General features: G+C 36.9%; 1 protein-coding gene across 2 annotated transcripts in view; it reads left to right on the top strand.

Moving 5' to 3' along the window:
- The window catches only part of PDGFC (platelet derived growth factor C), a 119,956-nt gene that overhangs the window by 60,733 nt on the left and 42,868 nt on the right, over positions 1–16,355 (top strand). For both annotated transcript variants that reach the window (XM_041427931.1, XM_041427932.1), the window contains one exon: positions 8,693–8,888. In XM_041427931.1, coding sequence (XP_041283865.1) covers positions 8,693–8,888 — 196 coding nt within the window. The remainder of the gene's footprint in view (positions 1–8,692; positions 8,889–16,355) is intronic.

Raw genomic sequence — 16,355 nt, 5'->3', positions numbered from 1 at the left:
TACATAAAGAGATGCCAAATTATTTATTTATATTTTTTGTTGTTGTTGTTTTTTTTTTTTTTTCCTATTGCCTTTTTAACACAAGAATATACTGGAGTTACATTTTGTGTGTATGTGAGGTAGGCCTGGGACAATTTTCAGCTGTTTTTGGAGTTTCCAGTGGCAATGTCATTTCTGTACTGTTTTACTTAGGATCCTCTGCATTTTTGATAGTGAACTGGATGCCACATGGGCTTCATTCTTATAGTTACTCTTGCAGTGTAGGTAAAACTAGCCCTACACATGCTGCGTTCCTGCCTCCAATTGTAGTGCACAAACCCTTCAGTCTCTGCTTTCCTTTTATGTCCCCTCTTACAGGACTTCATCACTGTAATTTTCTGACTAAAAGAGTTTGCAGTGATGCTTTTCCATGTGGTCTTGGGCAGCACATTTTTTTTCAGACCTTAGACTATTACTGATGATCTTCATAAATGTTTGAATTGCTATATATATAACATACTCTACTGTGTAAAGAATTCAAAAAACAAAATCCATAGAAATAGTAACACAGTGCAAACATCAAACCAAAGCATTTCAGGGCTGGTGTTTCTGAAGATTAGGGTGGTAGTTTTATCTTTTCTTTTTCCTTCGTCTTTCCACCTCTTGAAACATGATCAGTCTGGGATTATTTTTTTCATTCTGAATAATGCCTAAAATGAGAGAGAGCTGTTTGACACATTCCGTATCCATAGAGTCTATTTATTCAGACTGAATTCCACATGGACCATGGATAATCTTTTTCCCAAATGTTTACTAGTATCTGCTCTTAACAAGTGCTGGACAATATAAACTGAAGGCACCATAAAGAAAGGGGGCATAATAAAATTAAACCTTGCGTTTCAGCTAAGTCTGACTTAAGATCAGGAAGTGCAAGTTTCAAATGGTTTGGATTTTAAAGACTTTTTTTCTATAAAGGACATGAATCACATAAATTTAAAAGCACATGATGAGCTAGTATTAAGAAATGAGCTATAAGTAGGTTTTAATATATGGCATTGAAACTAATGCTTTTAACGGAGGTGAAAGAAAATCCAGGTTCATTTCACTGTTTTCTTGAAGTTATCTTGCACTTGTAACCACTCTGTGCCATGCACAGTCTGGAAAGTCAGGGTAATGCTGCTCTGTTTCCCTGTCCCTTCCTATCTCGGCTGGTATGTACAGCTTTTCAAGACAGATTGACTGATACTGTGTGGGCATGTGTGTGGTCTCCAGTACTAACAAAGCTAATTTTGGATGTAGCTTCTAAGCACTGTTGTAGTAAAATTGAAAACAAATTGGAAGAAGGGGCTCAAGCATTTATATGTGATGGTTTTTACATTCACTTGTGTTTCTGTTGTTGCTGTAGATACTATTTATAATTGTACTTCCTGTTGATGTTTGTTTGCATGTCAGAATTAAGTTATGTTTTTCAAAACTTTTCTAAATCAGTTCCCATAGGAAAAAAAAAATAAACAATTATTTTTAGTAACAGAATTGGAAAGATTACAGATTTGAAAATACTAATATTTCTTCCCCCAAACCTCCCAAACACATAAGACTTTAAAAACAGGTTGTTTTTTTTTCTTCTTTATAAAGTAAATAAATAACTTTGTTATCTCTGAGTAGATATAAATATCTCCAGCTGGGCAAACCTTTTCCTGGTTAACTGTTTGTGTTTGCTTCCTCATCCCTCTCAGCATTAAAAGTTCCTGCAGGTCTTTTCTACTGAGATTTTTCATGTAGATCAAGTTGTACTTTTCCAAGGAGACTTGCATTTCCTTCTATCCCACGCCATTTAATCATGTGTTTGTAAAAGCCTGGGTGAGTAGCTTTCAAAAACCTTTCCCTTCCTGAGTTTTGTTACCATTCAGTACCACCCATTTTATCTGTTCATTATTAAAGAAGACTGAACCTGATGTTCTAGCCTTCCATGGGATGAAGCTGGAAAATGGATCTGTCACTGCATACTGTTATGCTTTGCTTCAGCTTCAGGAGTTTTCAATTGAAATAATTTTGCAGAGAGGGACTTTTGAGTGGAGATTACATAAAATGCTTCCTCCTTCAGCAGGGGAAGAGAAAATAGGAAACAGAATACACAAAAAATATTGTGTAGCAGGTTGATGCTCTGGAATATAGCAGAAAAGAAAAATGTAAGAGTCGTCTTGTTGCAGGAAGATGAGAAGTCATGAAGCACTCATGTGTTGAAGAGTGAAGGCCAGGTATTTAGGCTGATTGCATTTGTTGTCTGCCCTGCACGCTGTTGATCATAGAGCTGTTTACTATCTGCCAGTCCTTGTCATGGTTGGGGGAGTGATCTACTCAGAATGATGGTCTTTACCTTCTTTCCCTTTTCCTCTCCTCTCTCTCTCTCTCTTTTCCACTCTTTCTCCATCTATTTAGTTGAGACGTTGTTTTTGTCATCACACTTTCAGGTACTGCTTTGACATTCAGAGACCATACCCCAAATTGAATAAAAAAAAGGAATGGAATTAACTCCAATACAGTGCCTTTAAAACTTCTAAAGCACTTTCTGGTGGGCATTTGATATCCTTTTCTCTTTATAGTATTGCGCCTCCAGGAAAAAAATCATAATCCTGGATTATTTTGATAAATATATTAATAGCATTGGTTGTAAGAAGAGGCCAGAGTTTTCTTTCCTTATGTGATGCCTCTTCTGTCTAAGATGACTCCAATCACTTTAGCTAGAGGACAGAGACAGGGAGAATTCCTTGACTAGAAACTGTATGTTATGTGATGGTTACCTACTGTATAATAATTTTACTAGGGAAAAAAACCACTGAGACAAGAAAAAATGAAAAAAAAAATCAAAAGGATGGGCTTGGTATTTATTTCATCCATAAGAGAAAAGAAGGATGTTTATAAAACTTCAACTGTTAATTTTTGTATTACGCACTACTTTGTTAATTTTTGAATGACCAGTATATGTATTTGTCTTATGAATATGCAATGTACTAATAATCCTATTTTTTCACAATAAAGAAAATAGATCATATTATTATCAGTTCACTATAAAATAATTCTAGCAGGTTTATGTATTTAGCATAAATGGAATTCCTTTCATATTCAAGTCAGCAGGGGCTTTAATATAGATGCCAGTGTAGCCAAGACTTTACCTGTGGACATTGGAATAAATGCTTATTGAAACACCCTACAATAATTACATCTTTGAGCATGTGATAACAGCAAAAAAGTTACTTCATCTAACATTTAGCAGTAGGAATTCTTTATTTTGGCTACAGTGTAGTATTTATCTAGTTTAAAAAGATATTGAGAAGTCCAGAACCAAGACTGCCTTCCAAAAGAATTTGGTCTGAAAACAGATCGCAAAAGGCGTTACTTTTAATGCAAGAAGATTTACTGTGGAGGAAAAAAAAAAAACCCTGTGACAACAACCAGCCAACCAACCAACCAAAAAAAACCTACCAAAAAAACCCCACCAAAAAACCACCGCTGTTTAATTGCCATTCTCTTCTTTGAGCAGAAGCCAGAGTACTAGGCAAAGTGCTGGCAGAATACTTGAAGGTTATAAAGTATGAACTTGTAAAGTGAAAATATAAATTAATTTCTGTTTCTTGATGCAATTTGGAATCAAAAAAATTTGTTACTTTCTGATTAGTCATTATCTTCTGCAGGACATTAAATCACACAGCTGTGTGAAAACTTTATTAAATCTGTTACTGCAGTTCCATGCTCTGTCACCCATTGATGTCTTCCCCCCCTCCACCCCTCTGTCCTCTCTTTCTTTTTCTTCCTTTTGTCCTCCCTGTTGGGCCAGCTGCCAAAACTGAGGGCTCCTGAAGATCAATTAGAGAACTTTTTCTTTGCTCACTTCTTCTGTGTTCAGTCCTTAACATGATGTGAAAGGCAGAAAGACCTTTAGCCAGCAGTCAAATAGTGTGTGATATTCAGTGCCTAAGGTAACAGCACAAGTTTGAACTCAAAATAGTAACTGAAGAAAAAAGGAATAGGTTAAATTGTAGGATTTAAAAAAAACCAAAAACCAAATACGGTTCTTCTATGCATTCATCTTGAGTTGTGGCAACTAGAATGTTTTCACATCTTTCCAAGTGTGTGACTTATGTGTCAGAGGGAGGAGTAATGTAAACAAAATGTAATATTTATCTTACATGTTCCTACTTTGTTACTTTATATCTATATGATACTTTATAAATTGTATTTCTTAAGTTTTCTAATTTGGGATTTCATGTAACTGTGAAAATTATCTGATTTCTAGTTAGAGGTTGAATTTATCATGCTGTGATGTTGACAGATCACGTGTATATTGTGTGTGTGTACTGTGGGTAGTGTTCATCTCTCTTTCTAATTTCTTGCTAATACTTCAAGAATCATGTCAAGACTTAAAATAGGTAGCTGTATCATAGAAGCAACTGAAAATGGAAAATTCACAGAAGATCCATCTCAAGAAATGTATCCCAGAAAAGCTGCAGATCATACTGCTTGGGGAAGCTCTCTTAGGAGATACAGCAAGTCAGTATTAAGTTTTCTTTTTCTTAGTCATCATCAACTGGAAAAGTTGATGATGAAAACAAACCCTGTGAGCTTCAGAAACTTTTCTTGTGCAACTTGGGGCAAAAGTTTTGGAAGAGTAGACTGCTTACTTAGTTAGGTTGAGCAATGGCTGGATGGCCAGGCTTGAAGGCTCAGCTGGCTGGTGGCAGGTACTGATGGACAGTGAAGAGTCTGGTTCTTTTTTTTTGTCTGAGGAAGAGCAGGTTGTGAGGCAGCCTTAACAGGCCCCCATTTGCCTGAAGAGCAGTTGCAGGGGATGGAAAAGTTAAACTCTTCCTGGTAGAAGGTACGGAATGTAACACCAGAATGAATCCTGAAAAAAACCCAAAAAACCAAAATAAAAAAAAATAACCCCCAAACCCCCCCAAAAACCCACCAACCAACCCCCCTTTATCCCCCCAAAAAAACCCAAAACAAATAAACAAACAAAAAAACCCCCGCAAAATAACAAAATAATCATGGCTAAAAAAATTGCATCTTTAGAGGATCAAATTTAGTATTAGGAAATAACATCTTACCTAGAGAGGCAGTGCAGCAATGGAACAAGTTATCCCAAGGCACTGTGGAGTTTCCATGTGTGAGGGGCTTTGGGCATTGTCTCGAAATGCCAGCCCTCCAATGACTGAGCTGCTCTGGTGTGAGCAGGAGCTGTAACCTAAGCAGGAGCTGGGGCTGGGGGTCTCTCGAGGTCTCTGCAAAGCAGCATTTGTATGACTTGGAGTGACTTTGCCCTGATAGCCATTTTATGTGCAAACAATATAGAAGAGAGGTATTTGTCTTCAATGTGCTGCCAATAACAGACGGATTTCCAGTTTTTCTTTTGTTCCTGGCAAAAAGAGTTAAATTTCTTTTGACTGTTGTATTCAAATAATAGCTAAGAAGTGCCTGGAGGCAACTGAATCAGAGACAGGACAGAAAGAGGTACCCCTGCATGGCTTAAGTTACTGCTTTTGAAAGCAGACTTATTGCTTCTTGAAATTCTGGGGAAAGAGGAAAAAATATGTTATATTTTAAAGAATTTCTTTTACAAAGTCTCAGTTGCTGTACAGATGGGTGCGTTATAAAAATTATATGGGAATGCTGTCCAGAAATCCTTTCAATTAAATAAAAAGCCCTGTTTCCCTCTCAAGTTCTATGGTAATGACCAAATAGTTACTGGCACCTTTTTTTCCCTCAGTTTTAAAACAGAAGATTCACAAATTGCAATGTTTCTGTATATCTCAAAAATTTCTAATGTTTATTGGTAAATATTTGGAGTTTGGACTTTTTTATGTTTGGATTTGGCTTTATTTTTTTTTAAGCAATGATACCCACACATGAGCTAATGTTCTTTCTGAAGGCCTAAAGTTATTTTTAATAATTTAGGGCTACCAGATGAAATTAACCAAATAATATATATAAAGACTGTGTGATTAGCAGTACTGTTGATTAACAATTGTGATTAGTTGTCCTGTTGCAGAAAAAGTGTAGTTTTAACAAAAAGATTTAAAAACAAATTTTTCCAGTACTGTATGGCCTTTTAAGTGAATCAGTGCCGAGGTCATTATTCCACCCATGGTGCTCCTCTCTTCTTCTGCAGTTCCTCTTCTACCTCCTGAACTGCATGCAATTTGTCTGAGTTTTAACCATGACCCTTGCTAAAATGTAGAGATTACAATGTACTAAGAGGTATTTGCTATATTTGAAAAGTGTCAGTGCTGATCTTTGTGAAATGTGTTGTGCCCATGGGGGAAGAGCCTTACTTTGAAGTAGGCAGGAATGAGCTTGTCTAGTTGGTGGGTTTAATTTCAGTTTACAGTGGCATCTACTGATCTATTTGGTGATTCTGTGGTTTTTCTTCTGCAGTACTACTTGGGTGGAAGGGTTAGGCACTGCTGTGCTTTCAGAATGCCTGGAATCTTGTAATTTTCAGGGGCAGACGTTCTGCACTGATGGATGTATAAATCTGGTGATAGCATCTTGTACCACATCAAAGACGACTGTGGCGACTCATTCTTCAACTTCAGGCTATGTTCAATGTGTGCCGTCCTTTCCTAATAAGTGCAACCGTGTCTCATATCTAGGTCAACTCAGGGATTTTTCCTGTCTAGTTTGACTCATTTCCAGGACTTTCTCCTGAAGATGATCTCAGTTGCTCATTGTCTGCTGAAGCTTTTTACTGAAGATGCAAATGCATTGTCTGGTCCTTGTCTGTCCCCATTTTCCCAGTTGTCTCCTGGCTGAGATGGTGCCTTGTCTCAGTCCTCACCTGTCCTCAGCTGAACTGATGCTTCAGAGTTTTTCAATGCTGTTTTTTACAGTAATAATTTATTTTTTTTTTTTTTGACAGTGAAGGGACATCAGGATGGGGGTGGGGAGAATGGTTGTTCATAGAAAGGCAGACAGCCCACAACAGCTATGTATATAGATTTGGAGTTCTACAGCTGGCTGCTGTACATCTGAGTGAGCTTGTTACTGCCTTTTTAGTGTAACTTGGACTGATTTATACCTAAAATAAAGCCAGGAATTGCAAGGTCATTCCACAAAGATCAAAAACTATAGTCTCATTTTAGCCATGCACAGGTAGCTGTGCTTTTCAGAGTCTACAAAATCAATTTTCAGACCATGCATGAACTCAGGAGAAAAAGGTTAGAGTTTTGAGGTACACTGGTACAAATTCTGTAGAACAGATAAAAAGGAATATTGCAACTTATCTGAATAGAATTAAATAGCTTCATTCTCCAGTGACAGCAATTACTTGCCTTTGTAGTCATACAAAATAATTCTTTTGTAAGAGAAGAAATTCCACTGTGAGAAAGCAAATATTTGAAATGGAGCAAGTGGTGTGTGTGGAAATTTGATATGTTCATGTAACACTGTTGTGTGTAAAGCAAATAGATATTTTTTTCCATTATAAATGGGGGAGCTTGAAGGTACTGGAGATGCAGTTCACCAAATAATAGATATGTCTTCATTCCTTTCCCCTTTTTTATTGACTTCCCAATCATGATATCCCTGGACTATTTACAGTCCTTACTTGCAATGCTGTTATTATCAGTGCCCTGATGATGCAAAAGAAAACACTTTTTAATGTGTTGTGAAATATGTCATGGTTTCTGTTCGTGTTTTTAGGGACAAAAAGTATCACTAAGTATAGTGTCATCAGATACCACACTTTGACACGTTTATCTGAAATGGTGGTCCTTTGAATGCTTTGGAAATAGCACTCTAGTGCACTAATCTCTGGGAAAGTAATTTTTATTATTGTTGGCTCCTGTGTGTAGCAAGCAGCTCTCAGCTGGCAGACTGTACATTATAGAAAAATGTTTGTGACTCAGCTAACAAAAACCCAATGAAGTATCTAAATTAGGAATTCTGGTTTTGTGCCTTTTTTTCTTATTACTGCATGCTGTCCTCTCTTGCTGTAGTCAGTCCTTTGCAAGTGTGCGTGGATGTGGGCAAGACCACACTCCATTAGCTTGATACAAGCAGCCATTCTACTTAAAAGAAAACTTACCATTTTCATACCAAAAGTAGAAAGCACAAGTCCAGAATAATAGAAGGCAGAAGTTCGTCAGACTTTAAATTATTTTTAAGTATAGATTGATTCTTTTGAAATAGCAATGCAGTGTCTGTGGTCTTTTCTTGCACTACATTAATTTGGCTGTTGACTTTTATATATGGCTACATTGAAGTATGCAATTGCAGCATGCATTTTCATAGTAGATTAAAGTATGTATGTGTTTTATAAATTCAAATGAATGTTCATCAGAATGTTGTTTATAAAGAAAAGTCAGAAAAACAAGGTAGAATATCTAACTGGAAAAAAAAAAAAGAATAGCTGAAAAGAAAGGAATATAAAATCTCCTGTATAAAACTGCGACCTTGTTTTGTTACAAATTTATTAATAGCTACCTCAGAGAACTCCTATAATTTACTGAGTGAATACCAATCTGACAATATACAGGTTTTAGAAAAACTCTTGTCTTTTTTGTTATTTTATGGACTTCTCAAGCAGAAATTCTTGCCAGATGAAGAAAAGCAAATAAAACAAAAGCATCTTTATCTGTGCATACTATACTGACACTTTGGGGAAAGGAGAAGGAATGAGTATTGATGCCTCTGTTTTCTGTCCTTCCTGTAGGTGTGCAGGACCCTCACCATGAGAAGATAATTACTGTGACTACTAATGGGAGTATTCACAGCCCCAAGTTTCCACACACATACCCACGCAACACTGTGCTAGTGTGGAGATTAGTAGCACTTGATGAAAACGTATGGATACAGCTTACTTTTGATGAAAGATTTGGGCTTGAGGACCCAGAAGATGACATTTGCAAGTAAGTTACCTTCCCTTTCACTTAGGAAAGTCTGAAAGGAGGTGATTGGAGATGAAGAAAAAAAGTACTGCTTGAGTTTTGCAAAAATCAACACTTGCATGTTAATTTACATATAAAATGCATCTTTTAAAGTATTGGTTTATGATTTTCTTTTATAGTGCTACAGGAGTCTTTCATGCTTGAAAGTTCTGGTGTTCTCCTATTTTTACTTCTGCATTCAATACCTAGGCCATACATATATTACAACAGAAAAATGTGACATATTTAATCTCCCTCTCAAGTGAAAGTTTTGACATCTGGGAAAATATTATTGACAGAATGTTAGAATGATGAATGTCTAGTTTTTGCAGAGTAAATTTTGGTGAGTAAGTTGCCTGAAGCAGAATTCAGGTCATGACAAAAAGTATTACACCGCTGTTTAAGACACCTGCACACACTACTCTACAATATTTTAATGGCCTTAAGTTGTCAAGTTATCTGTGAAAAACAGCACTTGAAGTACTGTGCTAATTGACATTCTTCAGTGGTACTGGTTTTTCCCTGACTTCAGTAAGCATCTGCATGCTCAGTCACTGGCGAAGGTTTCTGTAGGACTTGCGGGGTCTCTGTTTCCTTCCATGATTCTCAGCTGAAGGCTTTGTAATTTGGGAGAGAAACAGTTGTGACATAACAGGCGTCAGCACAGATGTAGTTCTGAACCAAGCCATGTGGTTGATAAAGTTTTGGATGTTTTGAGAGGCAGTAGGACTGACATTTCCTGTGGGAGGGTGAAAGAGGAGACATCCTAAACTCGTGTATCCTGTATCTGTCTGTATTCTCAGCAACACATCATAAAAAGTCCTGATGTGTGAATAGTGGTACGTTGTTTGCACTCTTCAGTAAATTAAATAAAATACGTCATTTAAATGGCATTTTCTCCTTTGATACCTTCCTGGAGCAGTAGTTCACACAAGATTTTTGTTTCACAGTAATATTTTGGGTTTTTTTGTTTTTCTGGTTTGATTTTTATTTTTGTGTACGTCATATACGCATTTGACTTGATTCATGTTTTCAGGTTTTTTTAATTGCCTGTTATTCCATTGGTTTGTATCAACTTTTGATAACAAATTTGAATTCTTTAGAGGTTATTTTTGCACTTATCCTTAATTTGGGAAAAGGTGTTTATAACAGATAAATATCTTTTTCTCAGAATTCTAAAGCAAGTAATTACCAAGGCCATATCAGTACTGTACTATATGCTAATGACTGTAAACACAGGTTTGCTTGAATGAGTGGACTCCCTTTGCACAATAAGTCTTTTCTTCAAGTAAAAACTTAGCTTGCTTTTCCTTTTCTTTGCATATGGCAGAGTGAAGTGGCAAGTGAAAGAAAATCCAGGTAGGGTGACTAATTCATCCACTTGCAAAAAGAGAAGAAAGATAAGTTAAAATATTTTATAATATTATAACTAGAATAGTATTTTAATTGTGAGTAGATTTATTTTAGGTAAATAATGTGCTAAATACAAAAGGACTGACAAATTAAGAAACAGTAGCAAGTCACTCAATCTTCACTCAGTTAGAATCTTACCATGCTTGTAATTGTTCAGGGATACCAGGAATTTGTATGACTGCAATTCCTGATATGTGTCCTACTGAAAAAAATACTGGGCTTTTTGGTTTGGAAGATTAAAAAGAGAGTTATATTTCTCTCTGGAAAAGATTTCTATTTTTGATTTTAACTCCAGGATTCCTTTGGACTTCAATTTCAGTAGCAAGTTCAGTAAAGGAAGACAAATTGCAACTTGTTTAATGTAAAGGGTGTATAAATAACAAACAAGTTGACAAAATAACTAAGAGACAGATTACATATGTAAAATAATTCTACACAGGTCAAGTAAGTTACCAGTTACCCGAGTAATATCTCTTTTGAGTTATGTCTTGCATTTCTTACCCTTAGAGTTCCTAATAAAATTATTTATACTTCTTCCAATACTTTCTGTAGAAAAACTAGGGTTTTTTTATTGACTACATCCCACAGAATTTATTACTGCACTGTGCTTCTGCCATCTTGAAACACACAGATCACTATTGTTCATGTAGACTGCTCAACGATTTCTCCAATAGCAGGTTTGTATGACCAAGGACAGAATGAAACATCACATGAAGTTTGATCTATTATAATTCTATACCTTTAGCTTTGACATATGACTGAAACTAAGTAAAAATTGCAGCCAGGAAACATTAGACTTTCTATGCAGTGTACAGTGTGTATCAGGATATCATTTTCTCCCTTCTGTAGTGTCTGAGACAACCTCATGAGTTACCTGCTGTGGTCATTGTCACAGTTTTCAGTCTCTCTACCTGTTTAAGCTGTTCATTCCGGGTAATGCCAGAACTTTCTTCGTCATCTCTGCAGACTGTGGGGTCCTATGGTGTCAGCTCATAGGGCCAATGAGAGAATAGTCTGGAGTATAACAGCTTAAGATAATTAGCAGTTTTTGCATCTCATAGTAATTCAAATATTGCCCATGATTTGGAGAAAAATGAAACTCAAACATATCCAGTTGTACAAGTGTTTTTTGTTTAGCATGGTTCTACATCAGGAATACAATAGTAGTGGTGACTAAAAAATGTCATAGATGCATCCTGAAGCTATGGCAAGTTTTTTCCTGTATCTGACCGTGGATTTCTTCAAAGTCAGTTCTGACATTTCAGGCTATTCAGTGAAGTCTTTTCATCTATAGCAAATATCACATTTTACAGATATTTTTCAGGTATCACTCTAGGCTGTACTTCAAATATTTTCTCAAATGCAAATCAAAGTGATCCTGCATGGCTTTTTTTTTTTTTTTTCCCCACTCGGTTTTTACTTGCCATTCAACTTAGAGTATTTACTAATGTAGCAAATTTGCATTACAAAAAATTGTGTTAAGGCCAGCCCTTCTGACTCAGCCTCTCCTGCACATTCTGCTATTTCTCAACAGTCGTAAGCGTGATTTTTTATCCTGGTTTTACAATGGTGATGTATGTGAAATTCAAGCACATCATGTTTTCATTCTTTTAAAGCTAGTCAATGTTTTTTGTTTTTTGGTTTTCTTCACAATAGTTGTACATCATCTGCACTTCATCCTTCCAATGGACAAAATGTTAAGAAGTCCTTTCCAAAGTGAACACAAACTCCACTTTTTTTGGAAACTAGATCCATGCATATGTCTAGAAGAGATGTAGGTTATTTGGTAGACAGTAGGGATGTATAAATCTCTGCAATATTATGGTAACTTCAGTTTCATACAGTCTGTTTGATTTCAGTTGTGACTTGCAAAAGAATAATATTACAAGCAAAATAATCCCCCTTCAAACCAACCAAGGAGAAAGGAGAAGGATGTAACTTTTGGGTGTTTTGTGCAGTACTGTTTACATGGTAAAAGTGGCAGTGAATTTCTAGCAGAGGCATTGCGAATTTGGATTGCATACGCCTGCCCTTTCTGATGAAATGAAAATGCAGTTTTTCTGCTGTTGGTATGGTATGACATGGTCATTATTTTCATGATGGTAGCCCCTCAATCCTGTTTTAATCATAAAGCCATTAGACTCCTGTGCCAGACAGCTCCTATTGCCAGGGAGCTGCCATAACTCTTCTTGACCAAAAACTGACTTCTTCTCAGCTGTTGCTTGTTGTTCAAATTTGTTGCTTTCTGTCAATAAGAACATGAAGTGATAACAGCTTTATGATTAACTCCTCTGTGACAGGAAGACATAGATTTAGCTTTCTTCCAGCAAGAGCATAGATATTACACTTGACCTTGAAGGGAAGTCTGATTATGTGAGTTGGTCAGAGCATTAAAATGCAAGGCAAAAATAGGAAAGGGAAAGTAAAGAATCTTTCTTCTTGCTCTCTCCCTGTGCATGGAATGGCTCTAGTTGTTCATCTGAGTAGTGGCTGCAGCTGTTCTTTCTAATCATCTGATGATTACAGTCTGACTTTTATTATATATAATAAAACACAGAAATGTGTCACAAATCCAAAGTGCAATTACTGTAGTTAAGGTGATAAGGATGAAATGCCTGAGTAAAAGGCTATGGAACTAACTGATAGTAGAATAATAAATACCATTTTAGCAACATCTTTATTTTAGGATGCTGACACTAATTTCCAACTCTCTTTAGCCCTCTAATAATTTAAATTATCAACTGTAGTTTGTTTGTTTAAGGGGGGGAGGGAGGCTTTTAGCAGCTGCAGATGTGAGTCTGTTCATTTACATGTATAAGTAAAGCATTAACCTATAATGTTTTGAAAGAGATTTCAAAGCTTGTCTACATGATATTTGTAATTTGTGGAACTTCTTCCTGCAGAAAATTAGTTAAGCTGAAGGCAGCCATCAGTGCTAACATAGGGTAAAATCTTCGGTGCCACATGTATTAAATTCACTACCTCCCCTTTCCATGTTTCCTATGGCTACTTTCCTTCACTGCAGGTCTGTTGTGACTGAGCTGTTGCTTTCCATTCATGGAACATCAAGATTCTGGGATAGAAGCTGTGATCCAGACTGCTTCATCAGTCATATAGGTTCCTAATGAATGTATTGTTAGGAAATTCTTTATAAGAATTAAAGAATTAGAAGATTTGGCTTAGTCTGACAACACTGAAAAACGTGTATTAAAGAGGAAACATACAGACACTGTCTTTCATCTGTGACTATGAAGAAAGAAAATGTTTGCTTAGCAGTCTGGATTTCTTTTTTCTTTTTTTTTTTTTTTTTTTTTTGCATGATTTGTTTCAGATGGATGCTAGGCAGTGATAATTTACACTAAACACAATAGAAGGACTGAACATTTTGTCACACAATTTTCCAAAGACACCTTTCTGTGTAATATAAGACACAATGAGTTACTTGCACCATGTGGAACTTTGTTTCTTGTCATTATTACAATGTCTAATATGTGGAGTAAGAGATGGATGCATAACAGTGACTCTCTAATGCTTCAGTAAAAACAACAACAGAAATTTTGCTTCTGTTTTGTGCTTTTGTATGGAAGCACCTTGCAGCATCAAGAGAGTGCATTCATGAAAGGATAATGTCAGCATCATTTTCTTCTATTCAGAAGAAACTCCATCCCACACTCTGCCCCCTAGGGAAGAAAAAGTTTTTTACCTTGGTGCATTGTAGAGTCAATGGTATATGTGTGAAGACCACACCAGTATCAAGCATAGATTTGTGAAAGAAATAACTCTTCACATAAGGTAAGTATTACTTCTGGGGCTTTTGAGGGCAACAAGTTTCTTATCAAGGTCTGGTTCCCAAGAAAATTGTTTTCTGGACACAATTGATGGGCTGACTTTACTATCAGTTAAATTCTTCTCATTGACTGTGGTTACAGAGGGAGAAGTTATCTCCTGAGTAAGTACAAAGTTCAAGTTGGCTTTGAATAACTGCATAAGGACCTTTAAGTGAACTCTGTATTTAAAGTGGAAGTGGTGCAGACAATGTTCACAGTGACTCATGTTGCTAAGCAGCTGGGCTGCTGGGATTTTTACTGCTTCCTCACATATTTCTGAAGATGAAGGGGTTGCTGCTGTCACCTTTATTTGAGAATTCAAAATAGAGTCCCCAAAAATTTTAAGGCTTCAAACTGGGAAAACCCCCAAAACATTGAGTACCAAAACCCATAGAATCCTGAAAGCAGAAATGAAAGTTATAGTGAAGACTAATCCTTAAAACTCTTTTCTTACAGCTGTTGCCTTAGCATTTCAGTATGTTCAATTTTAACCACCTGTTTTTTCATGAGATAATCTCCAATGATTCAATGTTCAACTTGGGCAAGTGCTGGATTCTGCACCTGAGGTGGGGCAACTCTGGGTGTACAGACAGACTGGGGAATGAGGTGCTGGAGAGCAGTGCCATGGAAAGGGAGCTGGGGGTCCTGGTCAATGGCAAGTTGAACAGGAGTCACTGTGCCCTGGCAGCCAAGAGGGCAAAGCGTGTCCTGGGGGGCATCAGGCAGAGCATCACCAGCTGGGCAAGGGAGGGGATTGTCCTGCTCTGCTCTGGGGCAGCCTCACCTTGGACATTGTGTGCAGTTTTGGGTAAAAAAAAAAAAAAAAATTAAGCTGTAATCAATGTCCAGAGGAGGGCCACAAGGATGGGGAAGGCTCTGGAGGGGAAGCTGTGTGAGGAGCAGCTGAGGTCACTTGGTCCTTTCAGCCTGGAGAAGAGGAGACATCATTGCAGTTGCAACTTCTTCTGCAGTGAGCAGAAGAGGTGCAGATACTGATCTCTTCTCTGTGGTGCCCAACCATGGGACCCGAGGGAATGGCTTGAAGATGTATCAGGGGCAGTTTAGGTTAGATATCAGGAAAAGGTTCTTCACCCAGTGGGTGATCAGGTGCTGGAATAGCTCCCCAGGGAAGTGGTCACAGCACCAGCCTGACAGAGCTCAAGAAGTGTTTGGACAGTGCTCTTGGGCACAGGGTGTGACTCTTGGGGATGGTCCTGTGCAGGGCTAAGAGCTGGACTCGATCGTCTTTGTGGGTCTCTTCCAACCCAGAATATTCTGTAATTCTGTGAGATTTGACACATGGGTGGGCTGGGCTCTGTTTAGGTGACTCTACCTATCAGTCATACTGAAGTTTCTCATAATTGGCTGTAAGTTCTGCAAAAATGAAACCGTAACTGAGTTAGAATTTATTATAGCCCTTTTCTGTGACTCAGATGCATTTGGAAAGGAATGATTCATTAATATACAGGGTTATAAAAAGCATATGAACTCTCATTCCTTAATACAAAATATTTAATTCTTTCCCAAGACAAAAATAAATTGTTAATCATTTTTATTCAAAGTATGAAAGGGGGACATATAATTGAAATGGTTGGGATGAGTTCTAGCATTCAACTGCCTTGGTTTAATTGAAATACTGATGGAAGAGAATTAGTGTGAAGTACCTAATTTAATCTGAAGCCCTTTGTAGCAGCATTGATGTTTTATCAGTGGCAGAAAGGTGGCATTTTAGGAAAATTATGTAGAAAATTACTTGTGTCAGTTTGGGCTGATGGAGTAATTTCTTCTGATGTTTGTAGAGTGGTTTTGATTTTTAATTCTTTGATCCATTTGCAAGAAAACTAAAAAGTAGTGCAAGAGAAGTTTGGATGCTAAATGGATAAGAGTGGGGGATGGGGATCAAAATTTGTAAGAAGTTACATTGATTTAGGAGCCAGAGTCCTGTGATTATCTAAAAATTCTTTTATATATAAATAAAATAGTTTTATATTACAAAAGTTATTTCTCTCATGTGAGTTGCAATGTAACAATATTCTTTCAATTTAATGAATAGAATTCTGAAGAAAAATCCAACAAACTTATGCTTCCTGCTTTCTTAGTGTTTTAAAGAAAAAAAAATGAGTAGATTTTTTGCATAAAAAGAAATATCTGGGTCTGTTTCTTCTCTATTCTGATTTCATTGAACAAAACTGTAGTGGGAATTTTTTTA

The sequence above is a fragment of the Onychostruthus taczanowskii genome, unplaced genomic scaffold (genome assembly GCF_017590055.1).
Source record: "Onychostruthus taczanowskii isolate IOZ18803 unplaced genomic scaffold, ASM1759005v1 scaffold12, whole genome shotgun sequence".
Taxonomy (NCBI): domain Eukaryota; kingdom Metazoa; phylum Chordata; class Aves; order Passeriformes; family Passeridae; genus Onychostruthus; species Onychostruthus taczanowskii.
This window is presented reverse-complemented; position numbering and strand designations above follow the sequence as displayed.